Source organism: Bicyclus anynana, chromosome 26 (genome assembly GCF_947172395.1).
Source record: "Bicyclus anynana chromosome 26, ilBicAnyn1.1, whole genome shotgun sequence".
NCBI classification, from domain to species: Eukaryota; Metazoa; Arthropoda; class Insecta; order Lepidoptera; family Nymphalidae; genus Bicyclus; species Bicyclus anynana.
Genome location: NC_069108.1, coordinates 5,329,137 through 5,350,695, shown reverse-complemented (window position 1 = coordinate 5,350,695; position 21,559 = coordinate 5,329,137). Strand labels below are relative to the sequence as shown.

At 39.6% G+C, this 21,559-nt stretch overlaps 1 protein-coding gene across 2 annotated transcripts in view; it reads right to left on the bottom strand.

The window, feature by feature from the left end:
- Window positions 1-21,559, bottom strand: part of LOC128199526 (heat shock 70 kDa protein cognate 5-like) — a 29,241-nt gene extending 7,682 nt beyond the window's left edge. Inside the window, exons 1-12 of one of the 2 annotated variants that reach the window (XM_052889505.1) lie at window positions 21,363-21,559; window positions 21,111-21,166; window positions 17,853-17,940; window positions 16,096-16,333; window positions 14,116-14,277; window positions 12,532-12,622; window positions 9,387-9,549; window positions 7,632-7,787; window positions 6,045-6,191; window positions 3,757-3,997; window positions 2,263-2,472; window positions 927-1,114 (exon numbers count right to left, since the gene is read on the bottom strand). In XM_052889505.1, coding sequence (XP_052745465.1) covers window positions 927-1,114; window positions 2,263-2,472; window positions 3,757-3,997; window positions 6,045-6,191; window positions 7,632-7,787; window positions 9,387-9,549; window positions 12,532-12,622; window positions 14,116-14,277; window positions 16,096-16,333; window positions 17,853-17,940; window positions 21,111-21,166; window positions 21,363-21,464 — 1,842 coding nt within the window. In that variant the 5' untranslated portion in view covers window positions 21,465-21,559. Of the gene's footprint in view, window positions 1-926; window positions 1,115-2,262; window positions 2,473-3,756; window positions 3,998-6,044; window positions 6,192-7,631; window positions 7,788-9,386; window positions 9,550-12,531; window positions 12,623-14,115; window positions 14,278-15,872; window positions 15,886-16,095; window positions 16,334-17,852; window positions 17,941-21,110; window positions 21,167-21,362 lie in introns of those variants that run through there. The other variant, XM_052889506.1, reaches the window with a different exon arrangement.

Here is a 21,559-nt window from a genome sequence, read left to right as displayed (position 1 = left end):
ACTATAGAAATTGTTGATGTTTTATACACCATTGAACTACACAAAAAGGTATTTTTACGGAGCTCTTTAGCCGACGAACACGATTACAACTATAAAGCATCGACACTATAGAGACAGCTTTTATAATCGCATTAGATCATCGATCATATACTTTTGTCAGAAAAGTAATGTCTAGCGAGGCAGGTCCTTATCTAATTAGTCTGAGGTCGTAGGCTTAGTCAACCTCCGCTGGTCGCGAGATAATGTCTGATGTATGATGGTGCTATTTTTGAGTGGCTCTAATGAGCTGTGACCAGGTGACCAGGGGCGTACTCGTAACTACACCGTATCAACGATACATAGGAAAGCAAAAATGAGTAAAATTTAATCCACAATCTCAATTAATGTGGTGCTTCACAAAAAAAACTATATAAAAAAAAAACGTCTATAGAGAAATCTTTATATCGCCCCCCCCCCCCCCCACCAAATTTTGATACAAGGCCCCTCCAAGGCACGCTACGCCACTGTGACCCTGATGTAGTCCCACATGTGACTAAGGAGGCCCTGTATCACACCTCGTCCTTCATTTGCCTCACCGCCTGCTAATTTTGACCTTCTGTGCCACATGTGACTCAGGCGGCCCTGTATCTCCCTACCCCCCTCGCCCTGGCCACACTACGCCACTGGCTGTAACCCCGCTGTGCCGCATGTAACCGGCCATGTACTTCCCCCCCCAAACCCTGGCCATGCTACGCCACTGGCTGTGACCCCGTACTCCTCCCCCCCTCGCCCTGGCCACACTACGCCACTGGCTGTAACCCCGCTGTGCCGCATGTAACCGGCCATGTACTTCCCCCCCCAAACCCTGGCCATGCTACGCCACTGGCTGTGACCCCGTACTCCTCCCCCCCCCCTGGCCACGCTACGCCACTGTGACTGTGACTCACCTCGTCCTGCGGCAGCTGCGCCTTGTACTCGTCCATCTTGGTCTCGGTGTCGTGCAGCACGCCCTCCGCCTGGTTGGCCGCCTCCACCCGCTCGCGCCGCCCCTTGTCCGCCGCCGCGAACTGCTCGGCCGCCTTCACCATGTTCTCGATCTCGTCCTTGGACAGCCCGCCCGACGACTGGATCACGACTGCGGACACACACACATGACCCTCCGGACCCTGACATATGTATACTGTAGCCTCAGACCAATTATTGTATAGGACCTGCCTCGCTAGATGTTACTTTTCCGTCAAAGTATATGATCAACGATCTAATGCGATTATAATAACTGTCTCTATATAATCGGTGTTAAATAGTTGTAATCGTATTCATCCGTTAAAGAGCTCCGTAAAATACCTTTTTGTGTAATAGAAATTGGACAAAAACTTCTAGTTTAGTACAAGATATATACCAAATCTAAGCTTGTTTTCCTCCGAAAATGACAGACAATTTTGTTCGTGACTATGAGTGCGATACAGGTCCTTCTATAATTGGTCTGAGACTGTAGCCGAAACCAATGAGTACCCGATGTAAACAAACCATAAATCATGATGAATAGGGTTGACACATATTCAATTATAAAAATGTCGTGTTTTTATCACCATTTCACATTTAAACAATAAAGTTTTACACCAACTCTATAGTCTATAATATAACTTAACCGTCAATGATGTAAAACATAGCAAATTATGCTTAAAACAAAAGTTATAATCCTTTTTATTAATATTAAATATCTGACAGCCCTATAAGTTAATTCAAATCACAGGTTCTAAACATTTGGATTATTTTTAATCAATCGACCAATTGAAGAAGATATGTTATAACTATACGACACCCTTGACTTGACATTGCTGCTTTTTGTATTTAGCCGTATTATATTGGTAGTGTAACCTTACTAAATTAAAAAGTTTCATTCAATGCTGGTGTCGTAGAACGAAACGTACCAAGCTATGTAATCAATGGCCGACTTTTGAACTAATCCTTGTCTTGTCTACTCCTACACCTACCCTATATGTATCTTACTAACAGTGAACGAATTTTTCAAATCGCTTCCGCAGCCTATGCATTACATACAAACAATCAAATCTTTTCTCTTTATAATATTAGTATAGACATATACAGATATATAATTGAAAACCCTCACATTTATTAATTTCAAGTATATTTAAGTAATTTCCAGTAGGTACATAATGTTAATAATATTTTAACAGAGACCAATAGGTAGTCAACACCTGCCTGTCATTGGTTGCTAAGCAACGCTGGATCGCTGGATTCGGCTATAGTATAGACACTCACTCTGTTGCTCCTTGCCAGTGCCCTTGTCCCTGGCAGACACGTGTACGATGCCGTTGGCGTCGATGTCGAAGGTGACCTCGATCTGCGGCACGCCGCGCGGCGCGGGCGGTATGCCGATGAGAGAGAACTGGCCGAGCAGTTTGTTGTCCGTCGCCATCTCGCGCTCGCCCTGGTGGACTTTGATCTCGACTTGGGTTTGACCGTCCGCCGCTGTGAAGGAAACAAAACGTTAACAAAACATTTTTTAACCGACTTCAAAAAAAGGCGAAGGTAAAGGAAAAGAAGAAGAAGAAGGAAGGGAAAGGAAGGAATTCGCCAGAATCTTTTTTTTTATGTATGTTCACCGATTACTCGAAGACGCCTGAACCGATTTTAATAATTTTTTTTTCATTTCAGAGGGTATGCAGTTGGTCCCATAGTAATCATGTCAGGATCTGAACTGGAGAAATCGAGGGGAGCTTTCGAATATTATAGGGACAGCTAGTGCGTTTTTTAATGTTTTCATTAAATATTTTAAAGCACTACAATTTAATGAAGGTCTGGTGTTAATCTGATGATGACGCCGACGCACAGACGAGGGAACTCCTCATCAATTTACAGCAGTTACCTTGTGTTTGGACTTAATTAATTTGTATCGATGAGCATTTTACGAATAGATGGGTTATGACTGTCATTAGGGGTCTGGTGATGGAGACGAGGGACAGTTAAGGGAACTCCTCAACGGTTTACAGTAGCTACCTTGTGTTTGGGCTTGATAAATTTGTATTGGTGAGAACTTTACATCTAGATGTGTTGTGACTGTTATTAGCGGTCTGGTGATGGAGACGAGGGACAGTTAAGGGATATCCTCAACGATTTACAGTACCTACCTTGTGTTTGGGTTTGGTGAATTTGTATTGACGAGAACTTTACATCTAGATGTGCTGTGACTGTCATTAGGGATCTGGTGATGGAGACAAAGGATAACTAAAGGAGCTCCTTAAAGGTTTATTTTTAAAATTGGTTTGGTTGATTGTATCAAGGTACTGTAACTATGGGGGAGAAAACGTGGATCGTCGGCTAGTTCTTTACTGTAAAGATAATGAAAATTATAACTTTTCAGACATTTTCAACCTCATCCTACATCTTCATGATTTAAACAGCTTGAATTAGCACATCACTACTTTGGTACCGCCTTCAAACTGATCGCACTGAGAAACTGAGAAGGTGTATATGATGTTATTTTTCGCTTTTTAGTTTAGTAAAAACATTTTTATAATTTTGAAGTCTGTTGTATTTTTTTATTATCTTTACAATAAAGAACGCTTCACGTTTTCACCCGCTTAATTACAGATCTCGTAAGAATACGGTGATGAAATAGCGTGAGTTTATTGGTAAAATCGGTTACTTGATCCAGAGATTACCCTTTACTTCTTTATAGTATTATAATCAGAATCCGAATTGTTATCTAATCAGAGTCGATGGAGCAGGGTCCATACACCCTAAGGGACTCACCGGTGGAGAACACCTGGCTCTTCTTCGTGGGTATGGTGGTGTTCCTCGTGATGAGCTTGGTGAACACGCCGCCCAGGGTCTCGATGCCCAGCGACAGCGGCGTCACGTCCAGCAGCAGGATGTCTGTCACGTCGCCAGCTAACACGCCGCCCTGCACGGCCGCGCCCACCGCCACCGCCTCGTCAGGGTTGACTGCGCGCGAGGGCGCACGACCGAATATCTCTTGCACCGTTTGCTGGACCTGGAATGTCATATTGACGTGATAACTTCTTTTATGGGAGGGTAAACCGCATCGTAACGTAACGCGTTACGGCTTTCGTTTCCCTTCATATTGAAGTGATAACTTCTTGTGGAAGGGTAAATCGCTTCGTAACGTAACGCGTTACGGCTTCCTAACGAGTTTACGTTATCATTTCTCGTTGAGCTTCCCGAGACACATGTTTTGTTATATTTATTTATTTACTCGCATTTAGAGCCAACACACTCCTGTCATAAAATATGGTTCCTATTTGATCGTCAATTTGTTCTGGAGTTATTTTAAAACCATTTATGTCTTTTAAGATGTTCTTTGAAAGCAAATTATGTCAAATTGCCCTAGACATAATTCAGAGATAAGGATTAATAGATATTTTAATAGAAGATAGTTCGATAGAAGGATTAAGTAGAATTATTAGGACTTTTTTGTTACAAGTTGGTTATAGACAGAGCCAGTGACAGCCAGATCTTTGTCATTTTATAAAAGCTAAAAGTTTGTCAGCTCATGCTCCTACCGTATAGATGAGTACCGTAACCAATTATGGAGTTCAGCCATAGTGGCTTTGGGAGATAACAGGTTTCAAGGATCCACAACCTCAACCGCCTAAGTAAGTATGTTTTTTTTTATATTTTAATCAGCTTAATATGACCCCATTCGCCACATTACACTTGGCTTCGTGGCAACTCTTCACTAAAAACACTCGAAGTTTCAAATTAAATAGTGTTTTTCGAAGGGTCGCCGCAAAGCTAAGAGACTGGCCACTGGGAAAATAATTTCTCATAATTCAGAGAAAAACATGAGAAAATTACTTTTTTAGAAAGTAAGCTATCGTAAGTGATATTCATATTAATTGATTATGAAACACGGCTAAAACCCAAGATAGCGTTAGTTCGGTTTGCTTACAAGAAGATGAATCTAAAGAAGTTGACATTAATGAACCGTTGAAGAGTGTAACGAAACCTTCACTCCACACCACTCCCCCTCTCTTAGCGCGCGATGCGAGCAGCTGCGCGCCTCGCCGCCGCTTCGTAGTTAGGATCGTGCCGCGTTGCAAGAACGAGCTCGTGACTAAGGGCCCCGTATGGGTTCGAAGTCGGGCATACTCCGACCTTATATCATGTGAGTTTTAGTTCATAATCATAATGAATTAATATGAAAAAATTACACTTTATACTTAGACAGTTGAGGGTCTGGTATAACCTGCTACCTCCCAAAGCCTCCACGTTCCAAACTCCATAATTTTTTTTTTTTTCTCTTGTTTCTTGGTCTATCGGAGATCAGTCTCTGGACCATAATACGATCAAATGACTTTCTAGTACTCCATAATTGGCTACCATACTTACTTATGGTAGGAGCATGAGCTGTCAATCTTACCGCTTTTATAAAATGACACAGGTCTGGGGTTCACTGGCTCTTAGTCTATTAGGTCAGTTAGGGCTAGTGAATATGTCATAGGCCGGATGGCAGGGCCACTGGAATGCTATAGAAATAGCAATGTACGAGAGATCATAACCCGGCAGCTGACACACAAGCACCCGGGGAATATACCCTGAATTGCTCTAGCACCGGTCAATATGACACCTAACCAGCCCAACTGTAGACTGGTATCGGCTTGTGCTTACAGTGCAATCCTACTTCCTACTAATATTATTAACGCGAAAGTTTGTATGGATGTTTGGATGTTTGTTACTCTTTAACGCCGCTACTACTGAAGCGATTTGGATGAAATTTCGAATGGAAATGGATTTTACTCTGGATTAACACATAGGCTACTTTTTATACCGAAAAGATCCATGGTTTCCCGAGATTTGCGAAAACTGATGATTTTGATGATATGAATGTTTGTTACTCTTTCACGCCTCAACTACTGAACCGAATTAGCTGAAATTTGGCATTGAGATATATTATAGCATGGATTAACACATAGGCTACTTTTTATCCCGGAGAAATCCATGGTTCCAGAGGGATTTGTGAAAAACTATATTCCTCGCGGACGAAGTCCTATGTCCTATCTATAGATGGGTTGTCATACCTTGGGCATCCTGGTCATGCCGCCGACCAGCAGCACCTCGCCGATGTCGGTGCGCGACACCTCGGCGTCCTGCAGCGCGCGCTGGCACGGGCCCACCGTGCGCTTGATCAGGTCTCCCACCAGCGACTCCAGCTTCGAACGAGTCATCTGCAAAGTCAAAACTCAAAGTCAAAAGTCATTTATGAATTAGGCTTAGTTTACAAGCACTTTTGAAACGTCATTAAAGTGTTCTTCAAATAGCATGGGTACGGTGACAGCTGCCTGTATGACGTTTATTCTTTTTTTCTTTACAAGTTAGCCCTTGACTACAATCTCACCTGATGGTAAGTGATGATGTAGTCGAAGATAGAAGCGGGATAACTTGTTAGGAGGAGGATGAAAATCCACACCCCTTTCAGATTCTACACGGCATCGTACCGGAACGCTAAATCGCTTGGCGGTACGTCTTTGCGGTAGGGTGGTAACTAACCACGGCCGAAGCCTCCCGCCAGCCAGACCTAGACCAATTAAGAAAATCTCTATCTGCTCAGCTGGAGATCGAAACCAGGACCTCCGTTTTGTAAATCCACCGCGCATACCACTGCGCCACGGAGGCCGTTCATAATACGTACTATTATCGTGAATGGCGGCAAACTTTCAATAGTGAAAGTAACTGTCACCCGCACCATATTACATGAAACAAACTGTAGTAGACAGCCCGGTGTCATGTAGAAACCATAAAGGGTGTGGATTTTCATCCTACTCGTAACAAGTTAGATTGCTTCCATCTTAGATATCACTTACCATCAGGTGAGATTGTAGGCATTGCATTAAGCAGGCATTGGATTGAATTTACTATGAATTTGGGATTTTATTGAATATCCTACTAATATTATAAACGCGAAGCTTTGTATGGATGTTTGTTACTCTTTAAAGCCGCTACTACTGAAGCGATTTGGCTAAAATTTGGAATGGAAATAGATTTAACTCTGGATTAAAATATAGGACTTTTTATCCCGTAAAAAACCATGGCACGCTTAGTTACCTTCTCGAATTAATGCAATCCATTAAATCACATCTGTGGCGAACGAACTCTTTCGTTCGCCCAGTTTAGGTTAGGCCATCTACATTCACATTCCAGATTCATTTCATATTTAGAATTCCCTCGACCGCGCATGCGTGGATATATTGTTTCGCCCATTCATTACATCTTTACCAGTCCTCCATCCCACATCGCATCATATATTTGATAGACCTTTTATTTTATATCCATATACAATTATTATAATCAGTTCAGTGAAAGAATAAATAGGTATACATATCTATAAAATCGTCGTCTTCATATCTATATACTAACATCAAACCTCGATGGCGATACATCTACACATGGCTTCCTGAGATTTGCGAAAACTGATGATATGAATGTTTGTTACTCTTTCACGCCTCGACTACTGAACCGAATTAGTTGAAATTTGGTATTGAGATATATTATAGCGTGGATGTATAAGTGAAATTTTCTACATGATGGTTCGTGCATCTTTTTATCATAAGAGGTCAATGAAGTAAACTCCAAAAAATAAGTTTTATAAACAAAAGTCCATAGGTGACCTTCAAGTTCATGTGCTTGGGCCCCGAAGCGTCCATGGTGAGGTAGGGCAGGTTGATGTCCGTCTGCAGCGAGCCCGACAGCTCGATCTTGGCCTTCTCCGCCGCCTCCTTCAGCCGCTGCATCGCCATCGCGTCCTTGCGGATGTCCAGACCTTGCTGTGGAACAAATACATAAGGAAACGTCAATAATTTTAGGTAATGGTGATAATATTTGGTCGAAAACTTAAAATTAAACTTACCGAGGGTTTCAAATGGGGATGATGACTAGGTTTCAATATATTGATTTTTATGATACATTCGGGTAAATAAGGTCAATGTTAACTAATTTATACATAATAAAATTTCAAAATCTATTAAAAGTCTTTTATCGTTATTAGTTGAAAATTCATACAGTTTTAGCTTCCTTACATTAAATGTGACATTTTTTAATACATGAACTATAAACATAAACGCACAAATAACAAAGATATTAGTAATTTTGTTTAAACGCACATACAAATCTAACGATCATTACATTACCTACGACGTCATTAATTCGCACCATTTTGTATGGAGCGTTTTTCAGGGATCCGCGGCAGCGCCGCAAATCTGACCCTTTAAATCCCTGTAGCTCCGAAAGTAATGATCGCAGATATCCTGTTACTTTTACAAAATTGCTTTACTATTAGTATACTCTTAATTTATATACAATTTAAAAACTGTCATCATTCCGATTATATATTTTTGGAAGGTTTGGTAACAAAGATACAAATGTAGCACGGTTTCTAGGAAAGTCATCGGCAACTCGTCCGCGACTAGCTGGTACCGTGCGTCTCTCTCGCACCGCTGCAAACAAGCACGCACACGAGTGAGAGCTCGGATCGGCGATGCGGTATAATCAATATCGATTGCTCTTGAGATTCTTTAGTAGCATTTTTCTATAATATTATAGTTTAATAGTAGGGGAGCCGAAGAGTGAATTTTTGCAGTTACTCGAGCGCGGCAGATGAACATAAGGGAGTATACCTTGCACGTTTTTGAGTACCTCCACCAATTATGAGCCCTTAATATTGGTGGATACGTTTAGGGCAACCAAAAACAACTAACTTCAGAAAAACTTAACCAGCACGTCAGATTAAGATAAGGTAGGTGAGTTGATAGCTAAAATCTGACGACTTGAGCGTAACATAATGGAAGGGTTTCAAAGTTACAAAATAAAACCCTTATATTTTAGTTCTCGAGTTACGAGCGCGATTAACTTTTTACTGATTTTGAAGGAAATAACCTCCTAATGAATCGCTAAAATTTTCTGTCAATTTCAGTAAGCCAATGTAATGAAAATTGCTTTTTAAATTCTGTAGTTTATTTTTCCACCGCTGAAAGCGAAAAAATAATCCATAATTTCTCAAAGAACCCCCAGGGGTTCGCCATTCGATGGCAGGGGGTTCTCGACAAGATTTACGTAATGGTGTCTTGATAACTGATACCGAGTCAAAATAAGGTTAAAATTGTCCAAAATTACTCCCAACATTGAATCCATTTGTGACAGGAAACAAGCACACCCATCACATTAATATTATAAAGACATTTCTTTTAATACTTTATGTGTTACCTTTTATTCAAATAAGAATCTTTTTTTTCTTTGAGGGGGGGGGGGGTTTATATACTCAGATACTCTGATCTAATCTATCAAATGTAATCGATTCCAATGACGCTTCTGTAACTGCAAATTTCGCATCCCCGGCTCCTTTACTATAAGTAACAAAATGGCCTCACGTCTCTCTTGAACTCGTCCACCAGGAAGTTGACGATGACGTTGTCGAAGTCCTCCCCTCCCAGCAGCGTGTCTCCGTTGGTGGACTTCACCTCGAACACGCCCTTCTGTATCTCCAGCACGGATATGTCGAAGGTGCCGCCGCCCAGATCGTACACAGCAATACTGAAAACACATTTTTATGTTATCACCATCTTAACTCGTATTGGCCTCACTGTTGAGCACTAGTCTTCTACTGTTGAGCACTAACTTCAAAAATTTCACACCTATAGGGTTAAATAAGTTTTAAGGGTTAAATAAATGTTAAGTTTCAGTGCTGTGAATGTCTGTAAGAGATGGCAGCAGTAGTCCAAGAATTTTGTAACTGATTTATAATATAATGTTGGCATTACAAATAAATAAATAAAATAAAATAAAGGGTTGAACATTTTTTTATGAAAGTCTGTTTTTTCACAAATTTTGTTCACAGTAATAGATTACATTGCCTATCGATAGAATGTGAAATCTAATAGGGATAAAAAATTCAACCCCTAAAGGGTTGAACAGGGTTAGATTTTTTGTGAAATTAAAACATTTTCAAGTCATATTTGTGGAAAATATTTATGGTCTACAAACGGTAGGTTTAACATGAAAAAAGAACTTCGATAATTTCACCCCTATGGGGTGAAATTTTGGTAATCTTTTTTTTTTATGAAAGTCCGTTTTTAATCAAATTTTGTTCACGGTAATAGATTACATTGACTATCGACAGAATGTAAAATCTATTAGGGATAAAATATTCAACCCCTAAAGGGTTGAACGGGGTTAGATTTTTTGTGAAATTAAAACATTTTTAAGTCATATTTTTGAAATACTAAATCGCTTGGCGGTACGTCTTTGACGGTAGGGTGGTAACTAGCCACGGCCAAAGCCTCCCACCAGCCAGACCTGGACTAATTAAGAAAATCTTAATTGGCCCAGCCGGGGATCGAACCCAGGGCCTCCGTCTTGTAAATTCATATACCATGAATTTACAAGTGGTATGTGAATGACAATTTAAAATTGCCCACTGTGCCACGGAGGCCGTCGAAATAGAAGGGTTAGAAAATGTACATCGATTTTTACGCGGACGAAGTCGCAGGCGTCCACTAGTATGTTAATAAGACACTATATTATTTTGTCTGGCACGCTAAATGACTGTAGATAACGGACCTTTACAAATCGACATACGAATCGCCCCCTGTGCTGCACCTAGCGGATTTTTTAAAAACCTTTATAGGAAAAAAGCTCATTCAAAATTGTGTCGATAGATGGCGCTTTTCGTTATTACGTCGCGCCAACGATTGTTTGTATAGAAAAGTACAATACGTTAGATTTCTGTCAGTTCAGTAAATCGGTTCAGTCGTTTAGACTAGGTATTTTTGAATATTGATACTTCGTAGCAATACGCAAGTATCAAGTAGAATTATTAATCTGTAAATTTACTTCTAAAGCTCCATCTTCCACGGTCTATCATCAAGACATCAAATGCAAACCTAATACTGTCCGTATCATTTATTTTAGTCCTTTCGTTTACATAGTGTCGAGCTACAGGGGGACCAGTTAATCTTATCATGTACTAGCGGATGCCCGCGACTTCGTCCGCGTGAAACTCGATGTAAACTTTCAACTACCGCTACCCTATCCCTACCCTACCCCTACTCTACCCCACCCCTACCCTATCCCTACCCCTACTCTACCCTACCACTACCCTATCCCTACCCCGTTTTCTAATTATTATAAATATGAACTTTATACAATAACAATAAAGCTCAAATTGACTACGTTTTAGTTAAAAAACATTTGTATGGGAAAAAGAAAAGGGCTATTTTTATGGTTTTTCCGGCAATTATTCGAATTTTTCTCACTGTAAAAACCATCCTAGAACTTCAACGAACAATTAAAAAAAAAATTTACCAAATTGGTCAAGGCGTTTATGAGTTATGCGCTTACCAACGCATTTTGCGATTCATTTTTATATTATAGATTAGACTGAAAACGTGTAAGCTCAGTTGTATGCGTTTTAGCGTTCCAGTATAGCTTTAGACTGCATCGTCACCTAACATCAGGCGAGATCCCAGTCAGATTTATTTGTCATTGAATAAAAAAATGGCAGCTTTAGAGACTGTTGATTTTTTTTTTTAGTCACTCATCTGCAATCTGTTGAGACATTCAGCTGGATTTTAAGTAATAAAAGAAATAGATAGAAGTTAAAAAGTAAATCCTACTAATATAATAAACGCGAAAATTTGTATGGATGTTTGTCACTCTTTAAATGGAAATGAATTTTATTCCGGATTACCACATAGGCTACTTTTCATCCCGGAATAATTCATGGTTCCCGCGGGATTTGTGAAAAACTTAATTCCAAGCGGACAAAGTCACGGGCGTCCGATATTTCACAACACACTGCGCGTACACCAATCATGAGCATATCCCCATAATAATGGACGATTCAAATTAAAAACCACCTTCACCCATCTGTTTAATTGATGAAGTGTTTTATATCAAATTAAGTATGTTAAAAAATATGTTGCGAGTAGGTTGCCTAAAAAACTCCTGGTCATCATTATCAACCCATATTCGGCTCACTGCTGAGCTCGAGTCTCTTCTTAGAATTAGAGGGGTTAGGCCAACAGTCCACCACGCTAGTCCAATACGGATTGGCAGACTTCACACACGCAATTTTTCACAAACCATACGGGATCCATAGATTTTTCCGGAATGAAAAGTAGTCTATGTGTTAATCCAGAGTATAATCTATTTCTATAACAAATTTCAGCCAAATCGGTTCAGTGGTTGTCGCGTTAGAGTGACAAACAAACATTCATACAAACTTTCGCGTTTAAAATATTATGTTAATAGTTTGGCAAGGCTATATAAGTTATAAGTTGGCAATAGGTTGTTTGTTAGATTGAACACGCTAATCTCAGGAACTACTGGTCCGATTTGAAAAATTCTTTCAGTGTTAGATAGCCCATTTATCGAGGAAGGCTATAGGCTATATATACATTATCCCCATATTCCTACGGCAACGAGAACCACGCGGGTGAAATCGCGCGGCGGCAGCTAGTAATTAATAAATGTTTTCTCCGTATGGTAGAGTGTTAAAACATTCAAACACTTTACATCTTGTCGTCGGTCTTGTCCATGCCGTAGGCGAGCGCCGCCGCCGTCGGCTCGTTGATCACTCGCAGCACGTTGAGCCCGGCGATTTGACCTGACACACAAACAAACACAGCCTTAGAGCCTCAATAGATCAACAGTTATAACGGTTGGACTCATCACCAAGGGGTTTCGAGCCCCACTCCGTTGGCCTATTGTCGTACTCCAAATACCCCCTCCGACTAATCGGGAAAGATTGTCCCGACTATACTAAAATTAAAAATGAGGGTATAAATCACTAGTCATTTCACACCTAATAATGATTATTTTTAACTTGGTCTTAAATTAATGAAAATAAATTTGATTAATAAGCCTAAAACAATTAAATATAGTTAATATATTTTGAATTATATTTTATATAACAACAATACATAATTTAAAATAAAATAGTTATGAAATGACTTGCGTTTTCTACCCTCATTTTTAATTTGTTTGTTAGTAAACAGTACTCCTCAAGAATGGCTTTAGTATAGTTGGAGGGGTCATGTATAAAACATATAGCAAACATTCTTTAAAAAAATATTGTATATAAATCAGCATTTACGTTTTTTTAGTATAAATGTAGTTTCAGTCAACGGTCTAATAGTGATACAACCAACACCTTATGAAGCTTAACTGTTGGATCAAGAGTCGGATACAGAAGGCAGTGATTCTTGAGACGGCGCATATTGTGAGGAGGTTCCTCACTCTAGAGCCCTGACCACCGGTTGCTTGGGCACTCAAATGTCCCGCAGTGGGAGGGTTGAATTTTTTTTATAAATGTTTAATAGTGTTTTGTATTATATTTTATATTTGTAACATTGTTAAAAATTAAAAAAAAAAAGAACAAATAAATAAATGAGCGATCAATTAAATGTAGCACGGTTTCTAGGAAAGTCAACGGCAAGGCGTCCGCGACTAGCTGGTACCGTGCGTCTCTCTCGCACCGCTGCAAACAAGCACGCACACGAGTGAGAGCTCGGATCGGCGATGCGCTATAATATATAGGTTTTACTCAGACCATATTAAATTATTAAATAAGGACCAGTATCGCACTCAAATTCACAAACAAAATTTTCTGTAAGTTTTTGTATGGATTTTAAATTTCGAAAGTTTGTATGGATGTTAGTTGGATGTTTGGATGTTTCTTACTCTTTAACGGCGCAATTACTGAACCGATTTAGCTGAAATTTGGAATAGAAATAGATTTTACTCTGGATTAACACATAGGCTACTTTTTATGCCGGAAAAAGTCATGGTTCCTGAGGGATTTATGAAAAACTGAATTTCACGCGAACGATGTGGCGGGCGTCCGCTGGTTTAGGTTCATATCTTATACTAAATTAGTAGTTGTTGACTGCTTTTTACACCATTCAACTACACAAAAAGTTATTTTTACTAAGCTCTTAACACGATTACAACTATGAAACATCGATACTATTGAGACTGTTTATATAATCGCATTAGATCGTTGATCACATACTTTGACAGAAAGGTAACATCTAGCGAGACAGGTCTTCACGTAATTAGTCTGAGAAGCGCACGGCAGTGAAGAGACAAGTCGCTTACCAGCATCCTTGGTGGCCTGTCGTTGCGAGTCGTTGAAGTACGCGGGCACGGTCACCACGGCGTTCTTGACGCTGGTGTTGAGGTACGCCTCAGCAGTCTCCCTCATCTTCATCAGCACGAAGGCACCGATTTGGCTGGGCGAGTACACTTTGCCGTCCGAACCTGTTTGGAATATATATTTAGTTTAGTTCATTAACCATAATATTACAGATTTAGCAATCCATGGATTGCGGTTGCCAGGTCCATCGCGTGGTGTAGAGAAACTCCGAGCAGAGTCCTGAACTTGTGACTACAGGATGTAGGGTTAAGGAATTCCTTGACGATCGACCAACACTCTCCGTTCTCTGCTCGTTGTTCTCCCTGCCGACAAATTTGGTAAGATCCTATTAGAGCAGCTTTGGATACTCGTTCTAATATAGAACTAGCTGCACTTCTAGAGAGGCCAAGGTCTTTAAGCAAGTTATTGAGAGGTTTTGCTGGTAATCCTCTTGCAACTACTTTTATGGCGTACAGACTAACCACATTTTTAGTTGGTTCATTCATTATGTCATAATATTTATTCACTTTTATATTGTGGAGACCTTCGGAATGTTAGTCTTTTTTTTATTTTTATTTATTCTTTACAAGTTAGCCCTTGACTACAATCTCATCTGATGGTATGTGATGATGCAGTCTAAGATGGAAGCGAGCTAACTTGTTAAGAGGAGGATGAAAATCCACACCCCTTTCGGTTTCTACACGGCCTCTTTGCCGCTAGGGTGGTAACTAGCCACGGCCGAAGCCTCCCACCAGCCAAAAGTCTCCCACAACACAATAAGCTCTACAATACAAGTACTATTTGCTTAGTTTGTTTAGACAAAAGGAAAATGTCTGGTCTAGATCTCAAAATAGCGACATCTACTGGGATTTTGTAATGTTTTTTATATGATTTTATAATATTCGTTAATTTAGTTATTTATGCAACTGTCATGTAATGATAATAGTGGTATGATTTATATAAATGTAGCACGGTTTCTAGGAAAGTCAACGGCAAGGCATCCGCGACTAGCTGGTACCGTGCGTCTCTCTCGCACCGCTGCAAACAAGCACGCACACGAGTGAGAGCTCGGATCGGCGATGCGGTAAATAATAAATATTATAATTTTCACTGAGACATATGACAGTGCAACCAAGTGTCTCCATTTGATTGCCTATGGAGTGTTTGTTCGTTCCCATGGAATATTTTTCGACTAATGATGTTTTAAAACCTCATTTGCTCCTCCTCTTGAGAAATTCCTCAGTTCCTGGAGACAATAAAGTCTTCGAACAGTGCGTGTTGCCAGTGATGATGACCTATGGTTTTGAGACTTGGTCGTTAACTATGGGCCTCACAAGAAAACTCAGTCACACAGCAGGCGATGGAACATGCTATGTTGGAAGTATCTCTGCGTGATTGAATCAGAAATGAGGAGATCCGCAGAAGAACCTAAGTCACCGATATAGCTCAATGAGTCGCGAAGCTGAAGTGGCAATGGGCGGGGCACATAGTTCGAAGAGCCGACGGACGTTGGGATTGACAACCCCCCACCAGGTGGACTGAAGACATCAAGAGAGTCGCAGGTATTCACTGGATGCAGGTGGCTCAGTATTGTGATGTTAGGAAGTCCCTACAAAAGGCCTATGTCCTGCAGTGGACGTGCATCGGCTGATATGATGTCATATGTTTCATCATCATGATGATGATGAAACATATGACATCATTTACATGAAAGTCTCACCTTGCACCCAAGCGTCTCCATACATCTGACATACAGTAGTATCAAAAATGCTAATGATTTCATATATGTTGTCACTATCACAAACTTCTCACCTTGCACCCCGGCATCTCTATTCTACTCCCTGACAACCTTGTAGGACAGATTATCAAAGCATCAAAGAGACATTTAGTCCCACTGATTATTATTATTTTTATACTACTTCTACACACATGACGTCATTTACCTTGTACCCAAGCGTCACCGTTCGACGCTCTCACAACCTTGTATGACAGATTCTTCATATCCTTCTGCACTTCGGGGTCATCAAAGCGGCGCCCTATGAGCCGCTTGGTCGCGTAGAAGGTGTTACCACTGTTGGTGACCGCCTGCCTCTTGGCTGGCATGCCCACCAGTCGCTCCCCCTCCTTGGTGAACGCCACGTGGGAGGGGGTGGTGCGGGAGCCTTCGCTGTTCTCCACCACCTGAAAAGGTTGTGATGTTTGATGAGATAGGAAATAAACACAAGGAAAACCTGGGCTTGTAGCCATGTGGTGTCAACTCTTACTACAAGAGGCTAGTTCATCATTTCCTCAGACCAATTATTGTATAGGACCTGCCTCGCTAGACGTTACTTTTCTATCAAAGTATATGATCAACGATCTAATGCGAATGTTAAATAGTTGTAATCGTGTTCGTTGATTAAAGAGCTCCGTAAAAATACCTTTTTGTGTAATTGAGTTGTGTAAAAACGGGCAAAAACTTCTAGTTTAGTATAAGATATATACCAAATCTAAGCTCGTTTTCCTCAGAAAATGACAGACAATTTTGTTCGTGACTATGAGTGCGATACAGGTCCTTTTATAATTGGTCTGAGATCATTTCCCAACCTGTGATCCGCGGACCCCTGGGGGTCCAAAATAGGCCTGTTCGGGAAATGTCGTGTGCCATTCGGATAGCTCTGTATGTAGCAACAAAAGTTAGATCGTTATCGGCCGACGCAAACATTGTTTAGAGGTTATGGTTTGATGGAACTGATTTTATTTTATTCTTCTAAGTTTAAATACAAAACAAAGTAATAATTAATAAGATTTCAAAATACCAATACTTAGTATTTAATGAAACGGTAACAATTGGTGATTTGATTATTGATATCTGATAAACATTTTGCTATCAGAACTTCATTTAAAACAAATTATGAAAATATTTTTAAAATTTTTTCATATTATGCTAAATATTTAATGTCCTAATTAATGCAAAATAATGGGTAAAATACAGTATTTTAAAGAATTTGATACTTGACTATTACTAAAGCCACGGCCGTATATTTCGGCCAGAAAACCAGTTTCGGTCGGACTCCAAGTAAATACACCTAAATGGTAATTATAAGCATAAATGTAGCACGGTTTCTAGGAAAGTCAACGGCAAGGCATCCGCGACTAGCTGGTACCGTGCGTCTCTCTCGCACCGCTGCAAACAAGCACGCACACGAGTGAGAGCTCGGATCGGCGATGCGGATTTAATAATAAGCTGTACAAAACTAAGATTTTTTTTGCATATAGGCAGTTTAGATGCCTAGAAATTCTAATCACTATTTTATTTGTGAAAATAATCGCGTAATTGTAATATTTTTATAAAACAAAATTGTATTTTTACCGCAAACGCCAATCATAAACTGTGACGTCATTCGATACAAGACATCGGTTTGTGATTGGCGCTTATATCACATCACTGCAAACGCCAATCACGCTGTTATCTCTATGAATGACGTCACTTGCTAATGTGTTGTGTTTCGGCGGCAAAAATTTTACGTAGATATTATTCCATTTATATTAAATTTTTTACTGGTCATTATTGACGGGACAAAATAAAATATAGCTTATAATACTTTCATAATTCAATTTAACACTGTTTACAAAAGAGACAAGTAGCTTATTGCAAGCTTTTCATTCTAATTAAGCAGTTTAGTAATAGCATGAAAAAAAAAAAAAATTAGGAGATTACCTTGGGAGATTTTCCTTCCATAACCGCAACACAGGAATTGGTTGTCCCCAAGTCAATACCAATGACTGCGCCGCGCACTCCCTCTGACCTGAAGAGTGCAAAGATTACGTGTGATCTTCTCCTTCTTTCTTATCAGTTATTTATAACAACTATTGAAGATCTGTGATAGCGCAGTAGATATGAGCTCTACCTCTGATTTTGAAGGGTATAAGGGTAGGTTCAAATCCAGTCCGGGGCATGCACCTCCAACTTTTCAGTTGTGTGTGAAACTAAATTATCACGTGAAGGAAAACATTGTGAACCTGCACACCAGAGAATTTTCTTAATTCTGAGTGTGTGAAGTCTGCCAATCCGCATAGTGCCAGTGAAGTGGACTATTGGCCTAACCCCCCTCATTCTGAGAGGACACTCGAGCTCAGCAGTGAGCCGAATATGAATTGATAATAATAACAATAGAAGATTAGTGACAGTGATATCATAGGACAGGAAAAAGAAAAAGAGTCCGCCCCTGCCAAAAATGGGAGGATGGCCTCAGACAGACAGCAGACACATGGAGAAGGAAAGCAAGAGACAGAGTACTATAGAAGTGACTGGAAGAGGCCTATGCCTGAGGGCATATTATTTTGACGGCCTCCGTAGCGCAATGGTATGCGCGGTGGATATACAAGACGGAGGTCCTGGGTTCGATCCCCGGTTGGGCAGATTGAGATTTTCTTAATTTGTCCAGGTCTGGCTGGTGGGAGGCTTCGGCCGTGGCTAGTTACCACCCTACCGGCAAAGACTTACCGCCAAGCGATTTAGCGTTCCGGTACGATGCCGTGTAGAAACCGAAAGGGGTGTGGATTTTCATCCTCCTCCTAACAAGTTAGCCCGCTTCCATCTTAGACTGCATCATCACTTACCATCAGGTGAGATTGTAGACAAGGGCTAACTTATAAAGAATAAAAAAAAAAAAAATAGTGAATCACAACAAACTTTCAAGAGTGAAACAAACTGTAGGCAAGGATAATCTATGCACCCAATTCTTATTACAGACAATAACCAAATGACATTTTGTTCTTGGTAACATAAATGTCAAGATTTAATTCTAAGTATTATAATGTAGCACGGTTTCTAGGAAAGTCAACGGCAAAGTGTCCGTGACTAGCTGGTGCCGTGCGTCCCTCTCGCACCGCTGCAAACAAGCACGCACACGAGTGAGAGCTCGGATCGGCGATGCAATTTTTATATATACTAGACTTGCATCTTCGACATAGGCCTCCTCCAGACTTTTCACTCTACTCGATCTCTAGCCTTACCTCGCCATCCTAATCAAAGGAGGCCTATGTCGAAGGACAACCTGATTGCTTTGTGTAAATCAAGTAATAGTATTAGGTGTATCATATGTATTCAGCATTTCGAAAGAAAAATGGTCCAAAGAGGTCATGCAGTGGTACCCCAGAGATGGGAAAAGGAGGCAAGGGCGACCACATAAGAGATGGAAGGATGACCTGCCGAAAGGATGGCGAGGAAAGGCCAGAGATCGAGTAGAGTGGAAAAGTCTGGAGGAGGCCTATGTCGAAGGACAACCTGATTGCTCTAGTATATAAATTAAGTAATAGTATTAAGTATATTGTATGTATTCAGCAATCAGAGAATAAAGGCTATTTTTATTTTATTTATTTATTTTTTATTTTTATGTATTCAGCAGTCAGAGAGTAAAGGCATTTTTATTTTTATTTATTTATTTAGACTTCCATCTTCTTTGCTTTAGTGTTGTAAAAATAAAATACTAGAGTCTGGCTAATGAAACTAGAGACTAAAATTTGACAAATTTAAAAAATCATTTAATCAAATTTAAATAATTTTTTGTTATTACTACTTAAAAATAAGTATTAAACTCATTATTTCAATATTTGCACTATAATTTTCTTTAAATTTGTTGGGCAATTTTAGTCTCTACTTCCATTAGACAAACTCTAATGTGTGCAGCCCAGCAGAGTTTGCTGGGCTGCATTCGGTAAACTTTGCGTCATCTTTTCGTCCAAAATTTAAATATTTTTTTAAATAAATAGGTATTCACAATTTTGTATTGTCTAATATGATTTTAACCACAGTGAAATTGTTTTTTTTTTTATGAAAAGTATTTTATGAATTGAACCATTACATCATATTTTATGATATGTAATTACAGCAGACTCAGTCTGTAAGTGTTTTTGTTACATATTATTGCTTGCTTTGTCTCCATGGGGCTACAGCAGGGCGTTATTCATTGGATATGGGAATTTGACATATCTGGTTAGATAAAAATTCGATACAAACCTAATCATTTTTTATTTCATAACATATTTATTTATTTATAGAAAAGGCAAAGGTATTACACCATACAGCCATGTTTTTAGAGTATTCTCATCATAATTAAAATCCTAAGTTGATACTGTCTGTTGGTCCTAGTCAAGTCATGTCTTGCATTAGTAAGGCGAAGGCAACCTTGGCAAAACTTTTGATAGTCTACAAAGACAATCAAATTGATTACCTAAAACACACTTGCTCAAAATCCACTACAATTGTGCACCTATACAGAACTATCTATACATATAAAAATAAATTGCTGTTGGTTAGTCTCACTAAAACTCGAGAACAGCTGAACAGATTTATCTTACCTTGGTCTTGAAATGTTCGTGGAGGTATAGGGAAGGTTTAAAAAGTGAGAAAAACTAGAATAATTGCTGGGAAAACTATAAAAACAACCCTTTTCTATTTCCCATTTAACATTAAAGAGTAAAGGGGTAGGGGTATGGTAGGGGTATGGTAGGGGTAGGGTAGGGGTAGAGTAGGGATAGGGAAGAAGTGCAAGTAAGTCAAAGCCTAGCTTGACCAGGTCCGCTAGTATTGAATAAAATGCTTTCCACTTAAAGCAATAAAACTCTAAAATCAATTAAAATAAATAGAGAGCTGCATGCGATTCCTACAATTCTCCCGCTCTAAACCTCTAAAATCAAGTCAAATGTATCATCTGCTGTATACTATAGGGTATTGAAAATTTTGTTACATGAACATAACCTTAGTGTATTCATATTGTGGTTTAAGAAGAATTCAAGTCAAATTTGAACATTACTGACCTAAAATAGCATTCTAAGATAAGTCAAACTCATGTTAAGTATATACTCTCTGAGATAACGGAGTATGTAGCTTCAATGTATTACAAACCAAAGGTCGATTGGAAGTTAGGTTATATTATGAAATAGATGTGAAATAAGAAATAATACTATAACTTACTTATTTCTGTATTGCACGCCATGCCTTTGGTAGATAGGAACTGTTGGTGCCGCGCTCTGAAATATTACAGGAAAGTTTTATCATCAAAATGTCCTAAATACGCATGTGGAGCCCGGGTGCCGGAAAACCAATTTATATATTCATATATCAATACAAATGTATCAAAACGGAGTTTTTTATGAATTTTATTGACAATTACAGCCTTTTTGACACAACGATTCTCTTTTTTTCGAAATGAAAATGTTAACTTACATTTTTGAGAACTGTAGAGAAATTCCTGTGTGTGTATATTTCGGACGTGAAGCCGGAGCACTCCAAAGCCTTTCGGCTTATCACCCGCGTAGCCGTAAGCATAATTAGATTGTTAATTTCACCAACTTATAAAATAATTCCGATTTATTTCACTTGAGACAAAACCATGTGGATGACGCAACTGCTTGAAAGAACAA